The sequence below is a fragment of the Pezoporus flaviventris genome, unplaced genomic scaffold, assembly GCF_033815535.1.
Source record: "Pezoporus flaviventris isolate CSIRO_AGI_PZ_B2104156 unplaced genomic scaffold, CSIRO_AGI_Pfla_v1 ptg000013l, whole genome shotgun sequence".
Taxonomy (NCBI): domain Eukaryota; kingdom Metazoa; phylum Chordata; class Aves; order Psittaciformes; family Psittacidae; genus Pezoporus; species Pezoporus flaviventris.
In genome coordinates this window covers 1,377,047-1,393,941 of record NW_026892561.1, presented here as the reverse complement: position 1 = coordinate 1,393,941, position 16,895 = coordinate 1,377,047, and the positions used below count along the sequence as shown (strand labels likewise).

The 16,895-nt window shown below is 41.2% G+C and overlaps 1 protein-coding gene across 11 annotated transcripts in view; it reads right to left on the bottom strand.

Moving 5' to 3' along the window:
• Positions 1-1,591: 1,591 nt before the first annotated feature.
• DAB1 (DAB adaptor protein 1) overlaps positions 1,592-16,895 on the bottom strand; it is a 483,239-nt gene continuing 467,935 nt past the window's right edge. For all 11 annotated transcript variants that reach the window (XM_061451126.1, XM_061451125.1, XM_061451123.1 and 8 more), the window contains 4 exons: positions 16,324-16,872; positions 15,392-15,519; positions 14,431-14,529; positions 1,592-4,908 (listed from right to left, as the gene is read on the bottom strand). In XM_061451126.1, the coding sequence (XP_061307110.1) occupies positions 14,446-14,529; positions 15,392-15,519; positions 16,324-16,872 (761 nt within the window). In that variant the 3' untranslated portion in view covers positions 1,592-4,908; positions 14,431-14,445. The remainder of the gene's footprint in view (positions 4,909-14,430; positions 14,530-15,391; positions 15,520-16,323; positions 16,873-16,895) is intronic.

The following is a 16,895-nucleotide window of genomic DNA, read 5'->3' as shown; positions in this document are numbered from 1 at the left end:
ACACCTCACACCAAACCACATCACCCAAGGCTTTGTCCAACCTGGTCTTGAACACTGCCAGGGATGGAACATTCACAACTTCTCTGGGCAACCCATTCCAGTGCCTCACCACCCTAACAGGAAAGAATTTCCTCCTTATATCCAATCTAAACTTCCCCTGTTTAAGTTTTAACCTGTTACCCCTTGTCCTGTCACTGCAGTCCCTAATGAAGAGTCCCTCCTCAGCATCCCTATAGGCCCCCTTCAGATACTGGAAGGCTGCTCTGAGGTCTCCATGCAGCCTTCTCTTCTCCAGGCTGAACAGCTCCAACTTTCTCAGCCTATCTTTGTACAGGAGGTGCTCCAGTCCCCTGATCATCCTTGTGGCCTCCTCTGGACTTGTTCCAACAGGTCCATCTTGAACCTGTTCATTCTGAAACAGACTTTGCATAGCAACTGTGCAACATGAGCCATTTTTTCTGATTTTTCAACATAAACCAATTTCACTTGGGGGGTACCAGATGAATAGCAACACGATCAGATTTGGCCTACGTTATAAAAATGCATTTTAGTTTAAAACCATGTCTTTTTTCACTTTAAGCTGATGTTTTCTAGCTTGCTGAAAACCGAAGAGATCTTGTTCCTGCTTCCAAGGACATCTGAATACTGTTAAGCTATGTGCAAAATCAAAATGACATTAACCATTAGCATGTTTTCACCACAACAGAACAACCAATGACCTTAGTTCTTAGGTAGGATTCAAGTATTCCAACAATGTTCATTGACAAAGGCAATGCATGTTTCAGCATGACCTACTGGGTGGTGGTGGATAGGAAATGGAGATCAAAAGGAAATACAATAAAGAATAGGTGCACACATCCACCCCTCTATCTCTTCCTGAATATAAACATGCTCTTCTTACCCTTAAACTTCAGCATGATCTCTTACATATTTCTACTACTCACTTGCCAAAGAATGGTGCTATTCCTTATCTTAAGAGATCTAGTTCTCAGCACCTCCGAATATCAAGCAACATTGCTTTGCATCAAGTTTCACACCAGCACAACACTTCAGCCTATCCTATGCATCACCCTAACCATTAAAGAGGTTCCACTCAAGTAGAAGGTGGTATCGTTAAATGTTTTACTGGATCAAGGCTTTGCTCTCAATTGTGTGCGTATGTGGGGTTTTTTACTTCCAAAATTGTCATACTTAAATGCATGTTTTTAATTTGCTATCTTAACTGAAGAGGAAAATGGGAGCACAATTGATTACAGCTTCTCATGCCACAAAGGTACTCCTGCTTGGGTGGCATTGCGCAGTCTGGTCTGCCCCAGGAACGTGTGATTTTACAGGAGGTGACTAAAATATGCACTGGTTTGGGATGCCTAAAAACACCATAAAAGAGGCTAAAACCAAGGAGGCAGCGATTAAAACCAGCAAGTATCTTCAAGATAAGCAAAACTTGAGTGTTTAAGATTAGTTATTCAACAAATTGAGGCACTCTTCTCCTTTCTCAGGTATTTCCACCGGCAAAACAACGGACACCAACACTGCACTGTAAGAACAGCAGGATTACCGCAGAAGAGCAACAGCTATGAAACAGACTTGCTGAAATGACACCTTTTTGAAATGTTTTTATTCATAACAGTATTACATGGTGTGTTACAGAAATGAATGGAAAACTGCTAAAAATCGGTTGGGTTCTGTTGCTGCCGTTGGTGCTGAATGCATTATACATAAAGTTAAAAAGAACGTGTCCGTCTATGTTAACAACTGGTCGGTATCTGAGGTAAGGTTAAAGTAGGTTTAGAAATGTACTGCAACAGTCGTTTTCTCTTTCTCATCTTTATTAAAAAAATATGTGTCAGAATGCAGAAATAAAAAGGAATGAAAACCACGGAGTAAACATCTTTGCAAAGAAGGTGCCCAGTACGTTATTAGATGAAAGGTTTCATCAGACACTTGGATGACTACAATCTATCAAAATATCTTTTCATGACAGGGAAAGATCAAGAAGCTACAGGGGGATGATAACAGGATGGCTGGTGGGATTCCCTGGTTTTGAAATTTAAAGTGACGAATTTAGTGCTAGTGAAGGATGAGGGATTAAACAATTGCACAAGCTGGATATTTTAGTTATCTACAACACTGGTACAGTGCAGAGGCTTTCCAGTCCTCTCAACTCAGCATCTTAACCATGGCAAGGAGGATCTAATTGTACAACAAGACAACTTTGAATTGGTTTTTATTGATGACCATTTGTAAAGGTAAGACAAAGGCCCACGGTGATGGTCCAGCCGTCTCTTATGAAAGACTAAAATTCCAGCCTCATTCCCTCAGCACCTATTCGTGATTTGTGTCTTACAAATATGATGGCAATGGATCCTCTGAGACATAAATCTCTTCTCTTTCTGTCAATGTTTTTCCCCACAACTGCAAATGCACTGATGAGACTAAACCCCAAATGTCTATGATGAACTAAACTTGTCTTTGTGGTTCCATATGTAGGACAAACCCCAAATGAGCCACTGGGGAAGAAAGTAGCACAACTGTGCAAACTAGGAAAATATTCTTAAAGAAATGTCCATCAGAAATGCTTTAACCTCTGCTTTTAATCCTGAAACACTCAATCCATCAAGTTTTAATTTATCTTCTCTGGTTAGAAAACAACATCTTTCTTCAGCTGGGAAAAGAACTGCTGCAAAGCTGTTTGCACATGACTAAGAAATAAGCATCAAATGACCGGGAATGGGGATTAAAAGTTCTCTTCTCTGCAGGTTCGTTAGGTCTAGTCACAGCTAATTTTGCATTCACATCCATTCTGTAATGCACGTTTCTCTAATTTCTCTCACTCAAAATAAAAGACTGGAATCATGTTGGGAGATTTGGTTGCATCGACAATCGCCACCTGGGTTTTTCTGTCTTCTAAACCATTTTTAGCTTATAACAGAGACGAAAGAAAGTAAAATATTTGTAACTCCAGGCCTATTTTGATCATGACAAAAATGTAAATCCTAATGCGTCAATTTAAAAACAAAATCCGCACAATAACCCTAAAAACTGATTCATCACTTGATTTAACTTTTTTCTATTTTTTCTTTTTTTCTATTTTTTTCTTCTTTTTTTTATTTTGTCCTTTATCTTTTTTCATTTTAGTGTTAAACCACTAAATTCAATATACTGTAACTGCATAGGAACATCAGGAAAACACATTTGACCTGTATAACAATTCTCTGTAGGGCAAAAATATATAGCTTCTTTATGAAAATCATGTGCTAAACATATGAACCCAAACACTGCATTTTTGCTTCATAAATGTAAAAAAAGGAACTTTTAAATTCTTTTGCTCTGTGTGTAAACAGTTGGATGACTTCTATGCAGAGGTTCAAAGGAATGTCAAGGAAATGTGATTTCTTGTAAGCGGAATATGTCCGTGTGATAACTCTAGATCATAAAATCATGTGTTCCCATTAATTTCACTAGTCGCTGACAAGCTGACTGCTTTTGGCAACTGCACTTGAGCTTCAGCCCATTATTGTAAGCATGTGAAGAAACGTATGTGATGTGAGAACCACAAACTGGGTTTGCCACACCTCCCAAGCACTGCAACTTGCTACCTTCTCTACTGTGTAATGGCATTAGTAAAAGAATTTCCATAACATTTATATTTACAAAAAGACTGGCAATTTTCATTCGAACTCCTTAAAGCCATTTCCCCTTAAACATTTAAAGAGTTTAACAGTAAGGTTTTTTTCTTTTTTTTTCAAGTTATAAAATAAAAATCCCATTTGATTTTTCTGATGTACAAAAAGTGATAAAGATGAACAATTTGATCACAGAATCAGTTTGTTATTCCAAAATCCATGCCATCCTTGTCCCATTTGTAAAGTCCTCTTCATCCAAATCCCTATACCAGAATCATACCAGTATTATTTGGCAAATGATTTTTGTTCTTCATCAAAAATGGCACACAGAGAAGAAAACACTTGTCTGCATAGCATTACAGCAGCAAGATATTGAAGAAATAAAAATATTCCTTTTCTGATTTAGAGTTTCCTAGGAAATACTGACTCTTTCGTCTTTCCTCAGTGGGACTCGATGTCCATTCTCTACCCACAACATGAGCATTCCAACAGAAAGCAGCATTGCGTCCTCATGCTGCGCTAGAACAGAACTTCAAGGTCCATTTGGCAACGTTTTCAGTCAGGATGGATGAACGACCGAGTTTGATGCTGTGGTTTCAAGTTAGGAAGCCTTTCCGCAGGAGGTGTTTTGCTGTTAGAGCTGTCACTCATATAAAACTACAGAGTAAGAAAGACAAAAGAAAAAATGACAGGGCCAGTATTTTGTTGTTGTTGTTGTTGTTGCTTAAATATGCCTACACAGGGGAGAAATAAAAAAGCCAGGATCAGCCTGATGTAAATGACGATGAAAAACATGTCACCGTGACATAAAAAGTGCCGACGTGTGCCCAAAAGGCTGTAGAATGATAATGCCACTGCTACATACAGACTCTGCTTTTTGCTCAAAACAAAAAGAATGTCTCATACTTAATAAATCCCAGATGATCATTATTTTATATGTGGCATACAGACGACAACAAATGTTTAAACGAAGACTGAGGAGTAAGATTTCCTAGTCTGGATACCCACAACTTGTGGGGACAGGGACTCGTGGTATGAGAAGCAGGGAGAGTTTTACTTTGTGCTGCCATAGGAATCTGCCGTTGGTTGCCAAAAAGAACCATCAGGAACACTCGTAGAGCCAGTCCAGGAGGGCAATCATCTCTCCTTGTCAGTCAGAATCAATCACGAAAGCCAAAGGCCTGCCAGGTTGTTGGGTTTCGTTTGAGTCTTGGAGCACCACAAGCCTGTAACAATGCTATTTCTTAGGTCTGTTAATCTGGGCGTAGAGAGGTTCTGCTTCCTGGGGATAACAAAAATAAAATCAGCAGAGATGCCTCCAGACACTTTTGAGAGCATTTTTAAACATCTGCTTGCGAACAGCAATACCTGATGAGGCAAAACCCAAAGGAAGTGTTTGCTTTCTGTGCTGCCTTGAGCGATCACAGCACCCCGGTTGAATTGTGGAGTAAATGTGACGTTATTGTAGGAAATGAATGCTTACTATCAATTTTTCTCTTCCAGTTTTGGCCGTGCACCGATCCTCAGGAGGTATTGCTGGGCACAGACATATGAAGAAATGAAATGGTATTTATATGACTAGGTGACTGGAAGTTTACAGGCCAGAAATGCAGCTGGAGTAAACGCTGTTATTCATACCAGGCTGAGACCCCCCCTCCCCAGCAGCACAGCAGCAGAACATAGCTGTGGGTTTTACACAATGCATGGAGAAAAAGGCTTGCAAACAGAAACCACCCCTGAAAGCTGAGCTAATGAAGCTGTGATGGGATTTAAAATAACAGGATGAGTTGCCTATGAAGAACGAAGAAAGCAAGCTCTGTGCAGTTTGATTAGGAGTCTGTATAACCATTAGTACAATCATTAAAGCCGGGAGGAAAGCATGTCAAATTTGCTAACAGACACTTCCTTGGGAATTTCCTGGATGTGGTGGGGGCAAAGCTGCCATGTTTTTCAGCGTTCCTTCCTAGCTGACAACCTGGGATTTCTTAATACTATGTTCAACTCAGCTGCAGTGGGAAGCAAACCATCCATGGACCTTGGAATCCATTCTACTTTATTTCCAGAAACTAATCTATTAAACTAAGAATGACATCTGAAAAAGGAACTAGACAGGCAGAAAGGCTAATTAATGCCATACTGCATTCATTCTCTACAGCCTGATAACTATTTAAATACCATGCCACAACGTTGAACTTAACCAAGTTAGAATCAACTCATGGTACAGCAGCATCAGCAGAAGTTGACTTTAAGCAATAAAAAGCCTCCCAAGGCTGGCAAATCACTGGGCACTCTGAAGCACAGGAAGGTCTGGCAGGGGATAGCACAGGATTTTAATCACTGCTTATGAAAATGATGCTTTTCTTATTAGAGAAAACCAGCCCAAAGGTGGATCTGTAGGGCTATGTTTAATCTGTGCCCAGGCTGTGCCCCATCTCACCTCACTGTGCACTGTGTTGAATGAGGAGCAACACAACAAAGTCAAACTATGACCTGTTTCCTCCATGCCAAGAGAAGTTGTCTTTTATACCTTGAAATGACTACGTCTGTGGAGCTTGCAGAGGCTCTGCTCCCCCATCTCCTACTTTACAGGAAGCCCTGAGTACACTACAAGCATTATAAGGGGATGAGAGAAATCCTTTGGAATGATTAAATAAAGGCTGCTGGAATCACCCCCAGCAAGAAGCAAATACAGTTTGTGACCTTGGAAAAACGAAGGTAATCAGAAGAGATGACTGAGAGTAAATAACTGCATTTCACATACTGTGTGTTAAGTCTACCTATGCCAATTTTCATGTACCGCAGACATGAAGCTGGCAGAATGATCCATCACAGCTAGTTCAGAGAAAATCCGTACTAATTAATATGGGAACCTGACACACACCAGCCCATTCTTGAGGCATTTGCTGAACCTAAGGTGATTGCAAAGGGAAGCGAAAATGAAGGAGGAGAAGAAAAGGGGAGGGAGAGCATCCCTTTGGAACAAAAGATGTCAGTTTTCCAAATGGCTGCAGGGAAAAAGAGCTTTTCAAAATGTCAAGCATGCTTGTTAGAGCTGTCCTCAAGTGTCTTCAAGATATGCAGATGCACGTAAGTAACAGGTGTCCTACGGTGCCACAGAACTTGACACCCTTGGAAGAGGAGGAGGAGTTCATCATTGGTCATCAGCACTTTCAACATCACACGAGGCAGCCTTCAGAATAAGGAATTTCTTTTATTCATGCCCAACACTTATCGAACATACACTTCATGGGGCAAAGGCCTGCATTTCTCACTGATTAGAACTATTTTTCTTCCAGTAGAGCAGAACATTTTGAATGAAAAGTGTGTTCTTAGAGCGTCCTTTTAGCTGACTTCCTCCTGCAGATGCCTAAACGAGAAACTAATTGCAGTAATTGCACGCAATCTTCTCAGCCAAAGATTATGTCAATGACTGAGATTTGTTTTCTAATATTATTTTGGGGTAATTCAAGCAGTGCATCTTGCCTGTAGCCCAACACTGCAAATGGTATCTGTAAAGTATTGATAATGATACTCAAGAGATCAAGAGAGAGAAGAAAGGGACAGAAGAGAGGCAAAAAAAGTCGAGTGTGTTGACTTCATTAACAGCTTCTCGTACAATGCCAGGCAGGGGGGATTTCACAAGTGTTATTTTGGAGGCTCATGGAAGCAGAAATAACCCCCCCTTATTTACATACTCCACACGGAAGTCACACGCCATGTCACTAAAAGGCAGACGAGCCCAACTCTTCTCACAGCATTGGAATCATCTCACCTATGTCTTCTGCTTTCTATTTCTATTACTGTGTTAGGAACACATCCAAAGAGAAAGAAATGAAAGAATGGATCAGAAAGAAAGAGAGGAAGAAATAAAACAGCATACAAAGCTTCCAATTCACATAAACACCTTGAATCTTCAAGTGTTTTCCTTTCTATGGTGTTGGCCTAGAAGCACTTCTGAGGTGGTTTCATCAACCCGCAGCAAGAAACTAAGGTGGCAACTGATAGTACCCTTTTTTTTTGCTGCTAAATCCTACTTGAAGGTTTCTATCAGCTTTGGGGATATGCAGCTTCTGGCAGATGTTTGAGAAGTAAATGTTTTCCTTTATGTTTGGAAGCTGCTATCAAAGTAGTGTGTAGCTATATTCTCACATACTAATGGGGCTTTTTATGTTGAACAGTAGCCTTTAAATAACAATGTTTTGCAGGAAGAGGATATGGATCCACAGGTCAGGTATCTGACTGAAGTGACAGGCTGCAGTAAAGGACCAGAAATGTCTAAATATACATGCTTTAAGTTAGACATCTAAATATTCACGAAGCTACAATGATGTTCTGCAAACGTTGAGTTATGAAGTCTCTCGGAATTCATTGCAAAAATTGCCAAAGAGGAAAATTTCCCTATGTATGCTACATTTACATATTCCAGAAATACTTCATGCCTAGAATCAGCTTATTCTTCCTATTTTAAGGAACATCTTGCACAATAAACAAGACTGTAGCAAACAGTAAGTATTTCTGGTACTGTACACTACTGCACGAGGTAACAAGGTCGCTAATGGTTTTGAATATCATCAAGTAAATACTTGAAGTAAATCTGCATCCAGTTTAAAGGCATTAACATCTGCTCGCCAGCAGAACTAATCAGTGGAGAACACCTCCTGAACGATTCAGCATCTACTTGGGCTTGCGTAGGGGAGCTCACTCACAACACATAACACAGGACTTGGTTAGGAAGAAATTACTTTTCCACTGGCAGTCCTTTCATCATTGTGAGGCACCCTGCTACGTGCAAAGCTTCAGGCAAGATGTACTGAATTGTAGAGGTGAGGCCCGCATAGATTTCTTTGCCCTTTACAATAGATTCTCAGCACCAGTTTTACTCCTGGCTGACTGATCAGAAAGGGCAGGCTCAAATGATAAGTTTCATGAAATAAGTGTGCTGGAGTGCCAGCCAAAATGAGAATCTTGTGCTGGGGATGCAGGTGAAAGGAGCGGGAGTGCAATGCGTGTTCTCCATTTATTGCATGCTGACTCAGTAATATAGGAGACAGTAAATTTGGCAAGCAGGATTCAGATCAAATATCTTTGGTGATAAGACAGGTAATTCCTGTTGGCCCATTAACAGACAGTGGCTTTGGTTACTTTAATCACATTTAGTCTCTATTAGCAGCGTAAGTATAGGTCGAAGGAGGTGATCCTGCCCCTTTACTCTGCTCTTGTGAGACCTCACCTGGAGTACTGTGTGCAGCTCTGGTGTCCTCAACATAAAAAGGACATGGAACTGTTGGAACAAGTCCAGAGGAGGCCACAAGGATGATCAGGGGACTGGTGCACCTCCTGTATGAAGACAGGCTGAGGAAGTTGGGGCTGTTCAGCCTGGAGAAGAGAAGGCTGCGTGGAGACCTCATAGCAGCCTTCCAGTATCTGAAGGGGGAGTATACGGATGCTGGGGAGGGACTCTTCATTAGGGGCTGTAGTGACAGGACAAGGGGTAACGGGTTCAAACTTAAACAGGGGAAGTTTAGATTGGATATAAGGAGGAAATTCTTTCCTGCTAGGGTGGTGAGGCACTGGAATGGGTTGCCCAGGGAGGTTGTGAATGCCCCATCCCTGGCAGTGTTCAAGACCAGGTTGGACAAGGCTTTAGGTGATATGGTTTAGTGTGAGGTGTCCTGCCCATGGCATGGGGGCTGGAACTGGATAATCTTAAGGTCCTTTCCAACCCTAACTATTCTGCGATTCTGTGATTCTATGAACCTTCTAGTTCGGGATTATGACTGGAGAGTGCCTCTATTCATACTATAAACCTACCCAGGAATATTTCCTTGTTTTAATATGGAGCTTGATTATATCATTTTAAAAGTCTCTGTCATTTTAGTATCCAGACAGATGATCTGTATCCATAAGATATGAGAGGTACTCAGAAAGATGAACCTTGCTCCATCTTGGTCCCAGCGTAATAATGAACCGCAGCCACACAATTATACTTTTCGTTTACGTATCTGTCAGTTCTCCTTCCTAACTTCTAAACTCAGTGGCCAATAGGAAGCAAATTGTTCAGAAGTCTCAAAGATACTAAATTATTGCAGTGCCTTTTTTACATCACTTGTGCAGAAGACAGGGAACTTTTAAATGACCTCGTTACAGAGCAAGGTAGGAAAGCTCGTCCCCTGCTTGAGTTGCCGGATTGCCAATCGGCAAGTACACGGCTCGAGACAAGCTGCACAGTCAGTGGTTTCTTGTTTAGGGGAAGAAGCTGCAGAAATGGCAGGGTACCTGGCTACTTCAGGTGGGCTTGAAGGCACTGGAAGAGGTAAGAAACCCATGTATGAGCTGGTTGCATTAAAACTGATAGCTTGAAGGGGATTGTAGCAGTGGAGACGAAGGCAAATCTGTGGGATGCCTTTGTTCATAGAGCAGCCTGAATTTCTCTGACCTTATCCCTTCAGATATCCTGGGAAGTATGATGATGAACAACAAGCAGGAGGCCTGAAATGACAGTTTTAGGATTTCTCTGGAATGAAGCAGTATTTCCCAATCTGTGATCCCTTTCCAGACACACAACACTACTACTTTTCTCTCAGATTCACAGCCCTGTGTGGTACTTTGTCCTTGGTTTGCAAATGATACTCTTGAGAATAGGTCACTTATAACCATTAAGAGTTTCCCTTTGGACTCTTTTCAGTTCCCATTGAGACAGATGAACGATAGTAACAGAACCTCCAAACACAGCCTTTGGTATTTTGAGCCTATTCAGAGTCCTAGCGCCATAGAAAAGGAGCAGAAGGAAGAGGAGGGTGCAGAATCAGCTTAATGTGTCCTCCTGAGGCTCACTAAGCTCCCAGATAAAGCCAATGCTTTGTCCGTAAGTCATTCTTTCTTTTGCAGCTTTCTAATAACAGTTACAGTAGTCCATCCTGGAGCTGACTAAGATTATTAGGAACATTTATCACTAAGAATGGCACTTGCTCAAAGATGGATGATGGCAGCGGGCCACCGAAGTACCACCAAAAGCTGATAGACAAATATTCTAATGAACTGTTGCTCTCCTGACAGCGCTGACTGCATCATGAAGGGTGTGACATATTTTGAGGGCTTATAATTGTCTGCACACATTTCACCGAGCAACTAAACAACTTTTTCAGGAAGATATGCTCCAGCCACAAATGTTTTGAAGGCTTCCTGAGAATCTCTCATGAACGACTGCCAGTGCAAGTCTTGAACTGGGCAGCTAATCAATAGAGCTGCATTTGTTCCAGCACTAAAAATTACTTTTATTGCAATAATTGTGGTATCAAATATTCCTTTACTCTCTGAATTTTCACCCTGTAGCTAATTTGCCTTCAAGAACCAGCTTGTGTGGTCCATATGGAGTTAGACCACATTTGTGATATCTGATCCCAGCATTCACGATGAATATATTCTTTCTATAGTCAGGATGCTTTTGTTGGAGATGCTGGCCAACATAACCACAGATAACCAGATGAGTCTGGCATCAGACAGCCAAAGTTTGCTCCTCATCTTCCCTTTTCTCATTGTGCTTGAAGGCTTCTATACCCTTTGCTAAGCACTTAACTGTGTAGCCTCAGGGCTTCCGAGTGCCAAGGTGTGCCAGACCCTTTGCTGAAGCTGAAATTCCCCCAAGAACAAAAATATTCACAGTAGCATGGTCTGCACCTAACACCCTGTAATTCAGGCTGATTGAGTGCACTGATGCAAACAGGATGAGCAGATTAAAAGTCCTCTGTTCAAGCTTCTTGCTTTAATCTGAAATGTCAATGATAAGAAACCTCGAACACATTTTGCAGGATCATAGCTAAATACTGTTCTTTCTCTCTCCCTTCTTTCACCACAGTTATTCCACACACAGTCTAAAGACAGCAGTAGGGCTTAAATGCAAGTCAGCTGAAGATGGCAGTCTTATTATTCAGTGTTCTCCTTGCCTCTTCTGGAAAATCACTATTCATTCTCAACACTGCTCATAAACAAAGGGAAAACAACTGAATACAAATCTTGCTATGAGCAGCTCTGCAAAGAGTTGACTTTATTTCACCTGCGAAAGCTAGAACTATATGCTTATCTCCAACCACAAAGGGACAAAAAGTAACGTGTCCATAAAATGTCATATTTACCTACTAAGAAGCTATAGCTATTGGTAGAAGAGTGACTTATAAGAACAGCTATTGGTGGGATAAGGATTTTGAGACCTTAAGCTGCAAACCACAAAAGGAAGAAAGGAAAAATGGAGAAAGTAACTGAAAGATGCTGAATTATTTCTAAATGAAAATGTGTCGTATCAAAAGAAATCATAAAACCTTGAAAGATCAGGGTACAAAATACCAGGAGGGTGAGCGTTCTGAATACGTCAAGAGAAGTAAAGACACTGTGCGGGTATAGCTGATTTCACAAGAGATGCTGGGACCAGATACAGTTGAAATTTCTGAACACAACACTATGTCATGTCCCTGAGAGGTCCATTCATCTGAGTTGTGTACTGTGCTGTTCTTGGTGTGAGGAGCCATGTTCTACAGAGAAAAGTAATCTCCCATCCGCCACACAAAAGTGACTTTTGTGAAGACTGTGGTTCTTTTGTACTACATGTTTCTCTCCATTAAGTTTCTCTCCGAATGGGAAGCTCCATACACAACACAGGAGTAAGTCCTGAATTGCTGATTTGCCATGGAGATTAGACTTTCTGTTGCTCTGACGATAGTAAGCTTCAGAATGAGACGGGCTGGTTTTAGCAAGTGGATTTCCTACAGACTGATGCTGAATGGCACCACACAGAAGCACAGTGATATTAGTGTAACCTCCCTGGATAGAGGCTTTCTTTTTGTTCAGCTTCCTGTCCTGCCCCCAGCTTTTTAGGAATTACTATAATACGATAATCAGTAACATTATTTAACATTTCCCAGAATATATTTCTGGGAATTACACATACGCTATGCAAGACTCTATGAGGATTAAGAAAAAATAGAAGAAACATATGGAATCACTAGTAATACTCTCTTCTTGTAGCTCCCAGAGACCCTGAATGCATTCAAAGAATGTATTTTACTAAGTGTTATATAAAAGCAGAACAAAAGGAGTCGCTCACTTGACTGCCTTGCGTGATAATGTGCATTAACAGACTTAAACTACTGTTTCAAGTTACACCCAGAACTCTGGGTAGGTAAATGTGTGTGATGCTAGTTTATAAATGATGCTAACTATCTTAGTGACAGCCAGAAAAGATTAGAAAGAGATTTTATCATTATTCTCCCCAGAATGAATTTCAGAATCATACTGACTGCGATAAACCATCATGAACAAACGTATGTGTGTTTCCAGAGTGTTTGACTCAGGTAAAGGTCAAATCCCCTTTCTTGATTGAGGAAAGAACACTCAAAATGGTCTGAAGTTGGGATAGCTGGCCGAGGTCAGGCAAAGGCAATTGCTGTGTGGCACCATCCATCCGTAGAAGCAGTTCTTGCTGGGGTACAACAACCAATGGATGCTCTCACTAGAGCAGCTCATCCCAGCTCAACTTTATCCTTACACTATAACTTTTACAGTCGATGAGAGTCTAAAAATGTGACTCAGTGAGACACAAATCTTAATGCTACTTTTGCTTCAGCTCCCAAGAGCTAAGCATTACATTGATGCTACTAAAGAAGAGGGAGATGCCTTCTCACAGCACCACATATTAAAAGATAATCTCATTACTCCCAAGTGGATCAAAGCTAAGCTACTGTAAGATTTCTTTAACCATATTCAATGTACAAAGTAAACTGACTCCTAATGAAACTATTAATTTTGAAGAGAAACCAAATCACTTTGGCTCAGGATGGATAAATCACTGGTAAACACAGTGCAATTTCTGTACCAAAATCGAAAGGCTTCTACCATTTTTATGGATTGGCTCCAGGAGCTCGCTGCTAAAGCACAGAAGCTGCATCAGATCACGTACTTGGGTAATACAAAACATGAATGGCAGACACGGAGAAGATAATGAAACATATCCTTCAAACAGTAACACTAGAGAGTGTTTGGATGGAATAACAATGCCCAGCACTCATAAAACTCTGTAGCTTTACTGTCATATATATACTGAACAAATCACAGAACATTCACTGGCAGCCACATTCTCTAACGTGTTCGGTAACACAAAAGATGCGAAGATCATCTTTCCCGTCTGTCTGGATTTAAATGACTTAAATTTGATCAGTAATTGTTAAAACATCAGCATGCCAATGGTAATATGAATGCTCCTCGTTTTCAGATGTTTTAATTTGCAGTTGGGAGATAAAACTACACACACCCACTTCAATATTTTTACATGCAGATAACAAATGTGCTGCTTCTACTGATTATCGCTTTGATTGAGGGTAGAGGTGCTCATGTATCATTACATACGTTTATTTAATGTTATGTCTATGGGTAAGATGTCTTATTCCATTTAATGTTACATCTGACTAAAGGCCAGAGTGGATTTGATAAAAAAATGTTCTGCCTAATACACTGTTAATAATGGCTCAGTTTCCTTATTTCCCCCTAATATTCGAACACAAAGTAAAACAAGTTTACATTTCTTTAAAGCATGCAGGCAGCTGAAACACACGTATCTGCATTAGCTGCAACACTTAGTGAATGGCAAAAGCCATGCAAACCACCGAGCATGAGGAATACACTGTGGATAATGGAGAGGGAAAACGGAATAAATGGCAAGGAAAAATAAACCATGCACCATGAAAGCAATGGTAGGCACTGGTGGAGGAATAAGTGAGCACCTCATGGTGTAGAGAAAAAAAGGACAGATACCTACCCCAACCTGTGCTATCTAGCTACCGACCTGTGGACTTATAGTATCACCAGTTGGCTCACCAAATGGATCACTGTTGGATGAGGCCTGAGACCCATCAGGCTAGAATACAAGAACATAACACCTTTTTTTCTCAACAATAGGAAGTGAAAAGTCAACAGGAGGTTATTTTCATGCTGTGGGCATAACAAGTACATCCTATCTCATGAAAACTGGAACGTGAGACCTCGCCGCTGATACATTCTCAAAAGCCATAATGGTTTCCTATAGCTGATGCAGGCAGGATGAACCTCACCAGCACCTGCTGGAGCCCATGCAGGAGCTGCCACAGGCTTCAGAAGGTACAGGATCAGACAAACCAGAACTGCAAAAGGCACTGAAAGCCAGTGAAACTATGTGAATCAGAAAGAGTCCAAGCTTGCATTACTTTGTACTTTAGGGTTCTTTTTTTTTGTACAGACTCCCTCTTGCCTTTGGCTCACTTGGGCTCTGATCTACTTAACATACAGTGATTTAAAGTCATGGCTTGGATAACATGTCTTGCTCTGGTCCACTGTGTCTAAGGCAAAGAATTCACATACTGAAGGCCAGAACATTGAGGAATGTAAGTAGGCGAGCAACTGAGATGCAAGAACGTGCAAAACAACATCAAACCATCATCTTTTAACAGACAAACTCTTACACCTCTTTCTGCAGCCTCAGCATGTATGTTGTTTTACCTTGGACTTCCTTATCATCGAGAAGTGAACGCTGCTATGCTAAAAAGGACATTGGATACAACTAAAATATATAAACTTACATACAAATTCTGAGTTTGGCTCTTTGTATCCTTGTATCCCCCTTAATTACCCCCCAACCCTATTAGAGTAGTTATTTCTGACACTACTAAACAACATTAAAGTCACTTCTGCCTTTCCTAGCTAAAACCAGCTAATCAGTATGTAGGAACCTTGTCGCTACTCACAGCCTCTTGCTCCTCACTTTTGCTTGGGCTTTCAAACCCCTCTTCAAAGAGGTCGTCTGCCGCAGGATCACTGGTATGAGATGCTGATGATTTCGATGGAGAACTCTGTCTGGGTGCAGGGGTTGGAGCTAAACCAAAATTAAGGTAACAGCAACAGAATATACATCTGTTAATTTGTTAAGAAAGCCTCAGCAGCACAAAGTTTGCTCATGCTTAAGAGCCCTCAACTTTTATTACCCCTGGAAATTTCTGATGAGGAGCTGTAAGAGCTAAATATGAACCCAGGAGTCATTACCAATTCCATAGACTTGATTTCAGTCAGCAGTTTCCAAATTAAGTTTGGCTGCATCTGCATACGTCTGCAGGAACCAGGGAGACGCCACTACAGCACATTAAGAATGCCGGAGTCGCCAGCCCTATGGCTGGTAAGTGAAACAGAAGGTCTCTGTCTGGCCCCTGATAAATCTGTGCTTCATGAATTCCTCTTTTCAGCAATTTGCAAAATCTCCTATCTCCATGCTATGAACATGATAAGCTTATTTTACAGCTCTTCCCCCCATGTCCAATATCAAGCTCTTAAAATAAATACCCATCCTTAAATTCTGCTAAGTATGACTTGAATAGGACCTAAGTGAAGCCATTGGTAAGAATGAATGCCATGGGAATTCTGCAACGAGCTTGCGTGTCCCTAGCACAGTACATGTATTACTGTCTTCTTAGAAATTAAATTTCAGACTGCAGCTATCAGGGCTGTTGATTTCAATGATCTCTGAAATTCCTCTCTGATACTCATCTTTACGGCTGAAACACATTTAATAAGCTAAGAAGGTTCTCAGTCTATATCTGTGTTGCTATTTACTATATGAAAAGATAGAAATGCTTTGAGGAGCAGTATGAGGAGAGGTACGGGTGAAAAGGATGTGAATACTCACGTGAATTTGTAGATGGTGTCGTGGAAGTCACAGGAGTCAAATTTAACTGAGAGATGTCAAAGTCATCACAATCATCTGCTTCCTGTGCCATCCCAACTTTGTTAAAGTAACTGGAGAAGGCCTCTGAGGTACAACTGAGGGAAGGCTGATCTGGTTTTCTTGATGGCACTGGTGGAGGCTGAGCCATCTGGAAATCTTTAAACATTTCTTTTCCCATTTTCTGTCTGGGCCTGTCTGTCTGTGGACTCGATCTGTTGGAATCACTTGTGGGTGGAACAGTAGCAATAGGAGCAATGGTACCTTGAAACATGGCTGCTTGTAAAGGCAAAACAGTTTGTGTTGGCATGAAGGCAGTTGGTTGGAACTGACCAGCTACAGATGGCCACGGTTGCTGAGTAGGAGGAAAAATACCGGGTTGGCCCCACGCTATCGGCTGTCCTCCCTGCATCACCTGAGCAACTGGAGGCTGAGCACCCATGGCCAACTGCTGTTGAACAAGTGGCTGCTGTCCCCAGAATGAGGGCAGAACAGCTCCCATGGCAACATAACCTTCAAAGAATAAAGATAGCGGG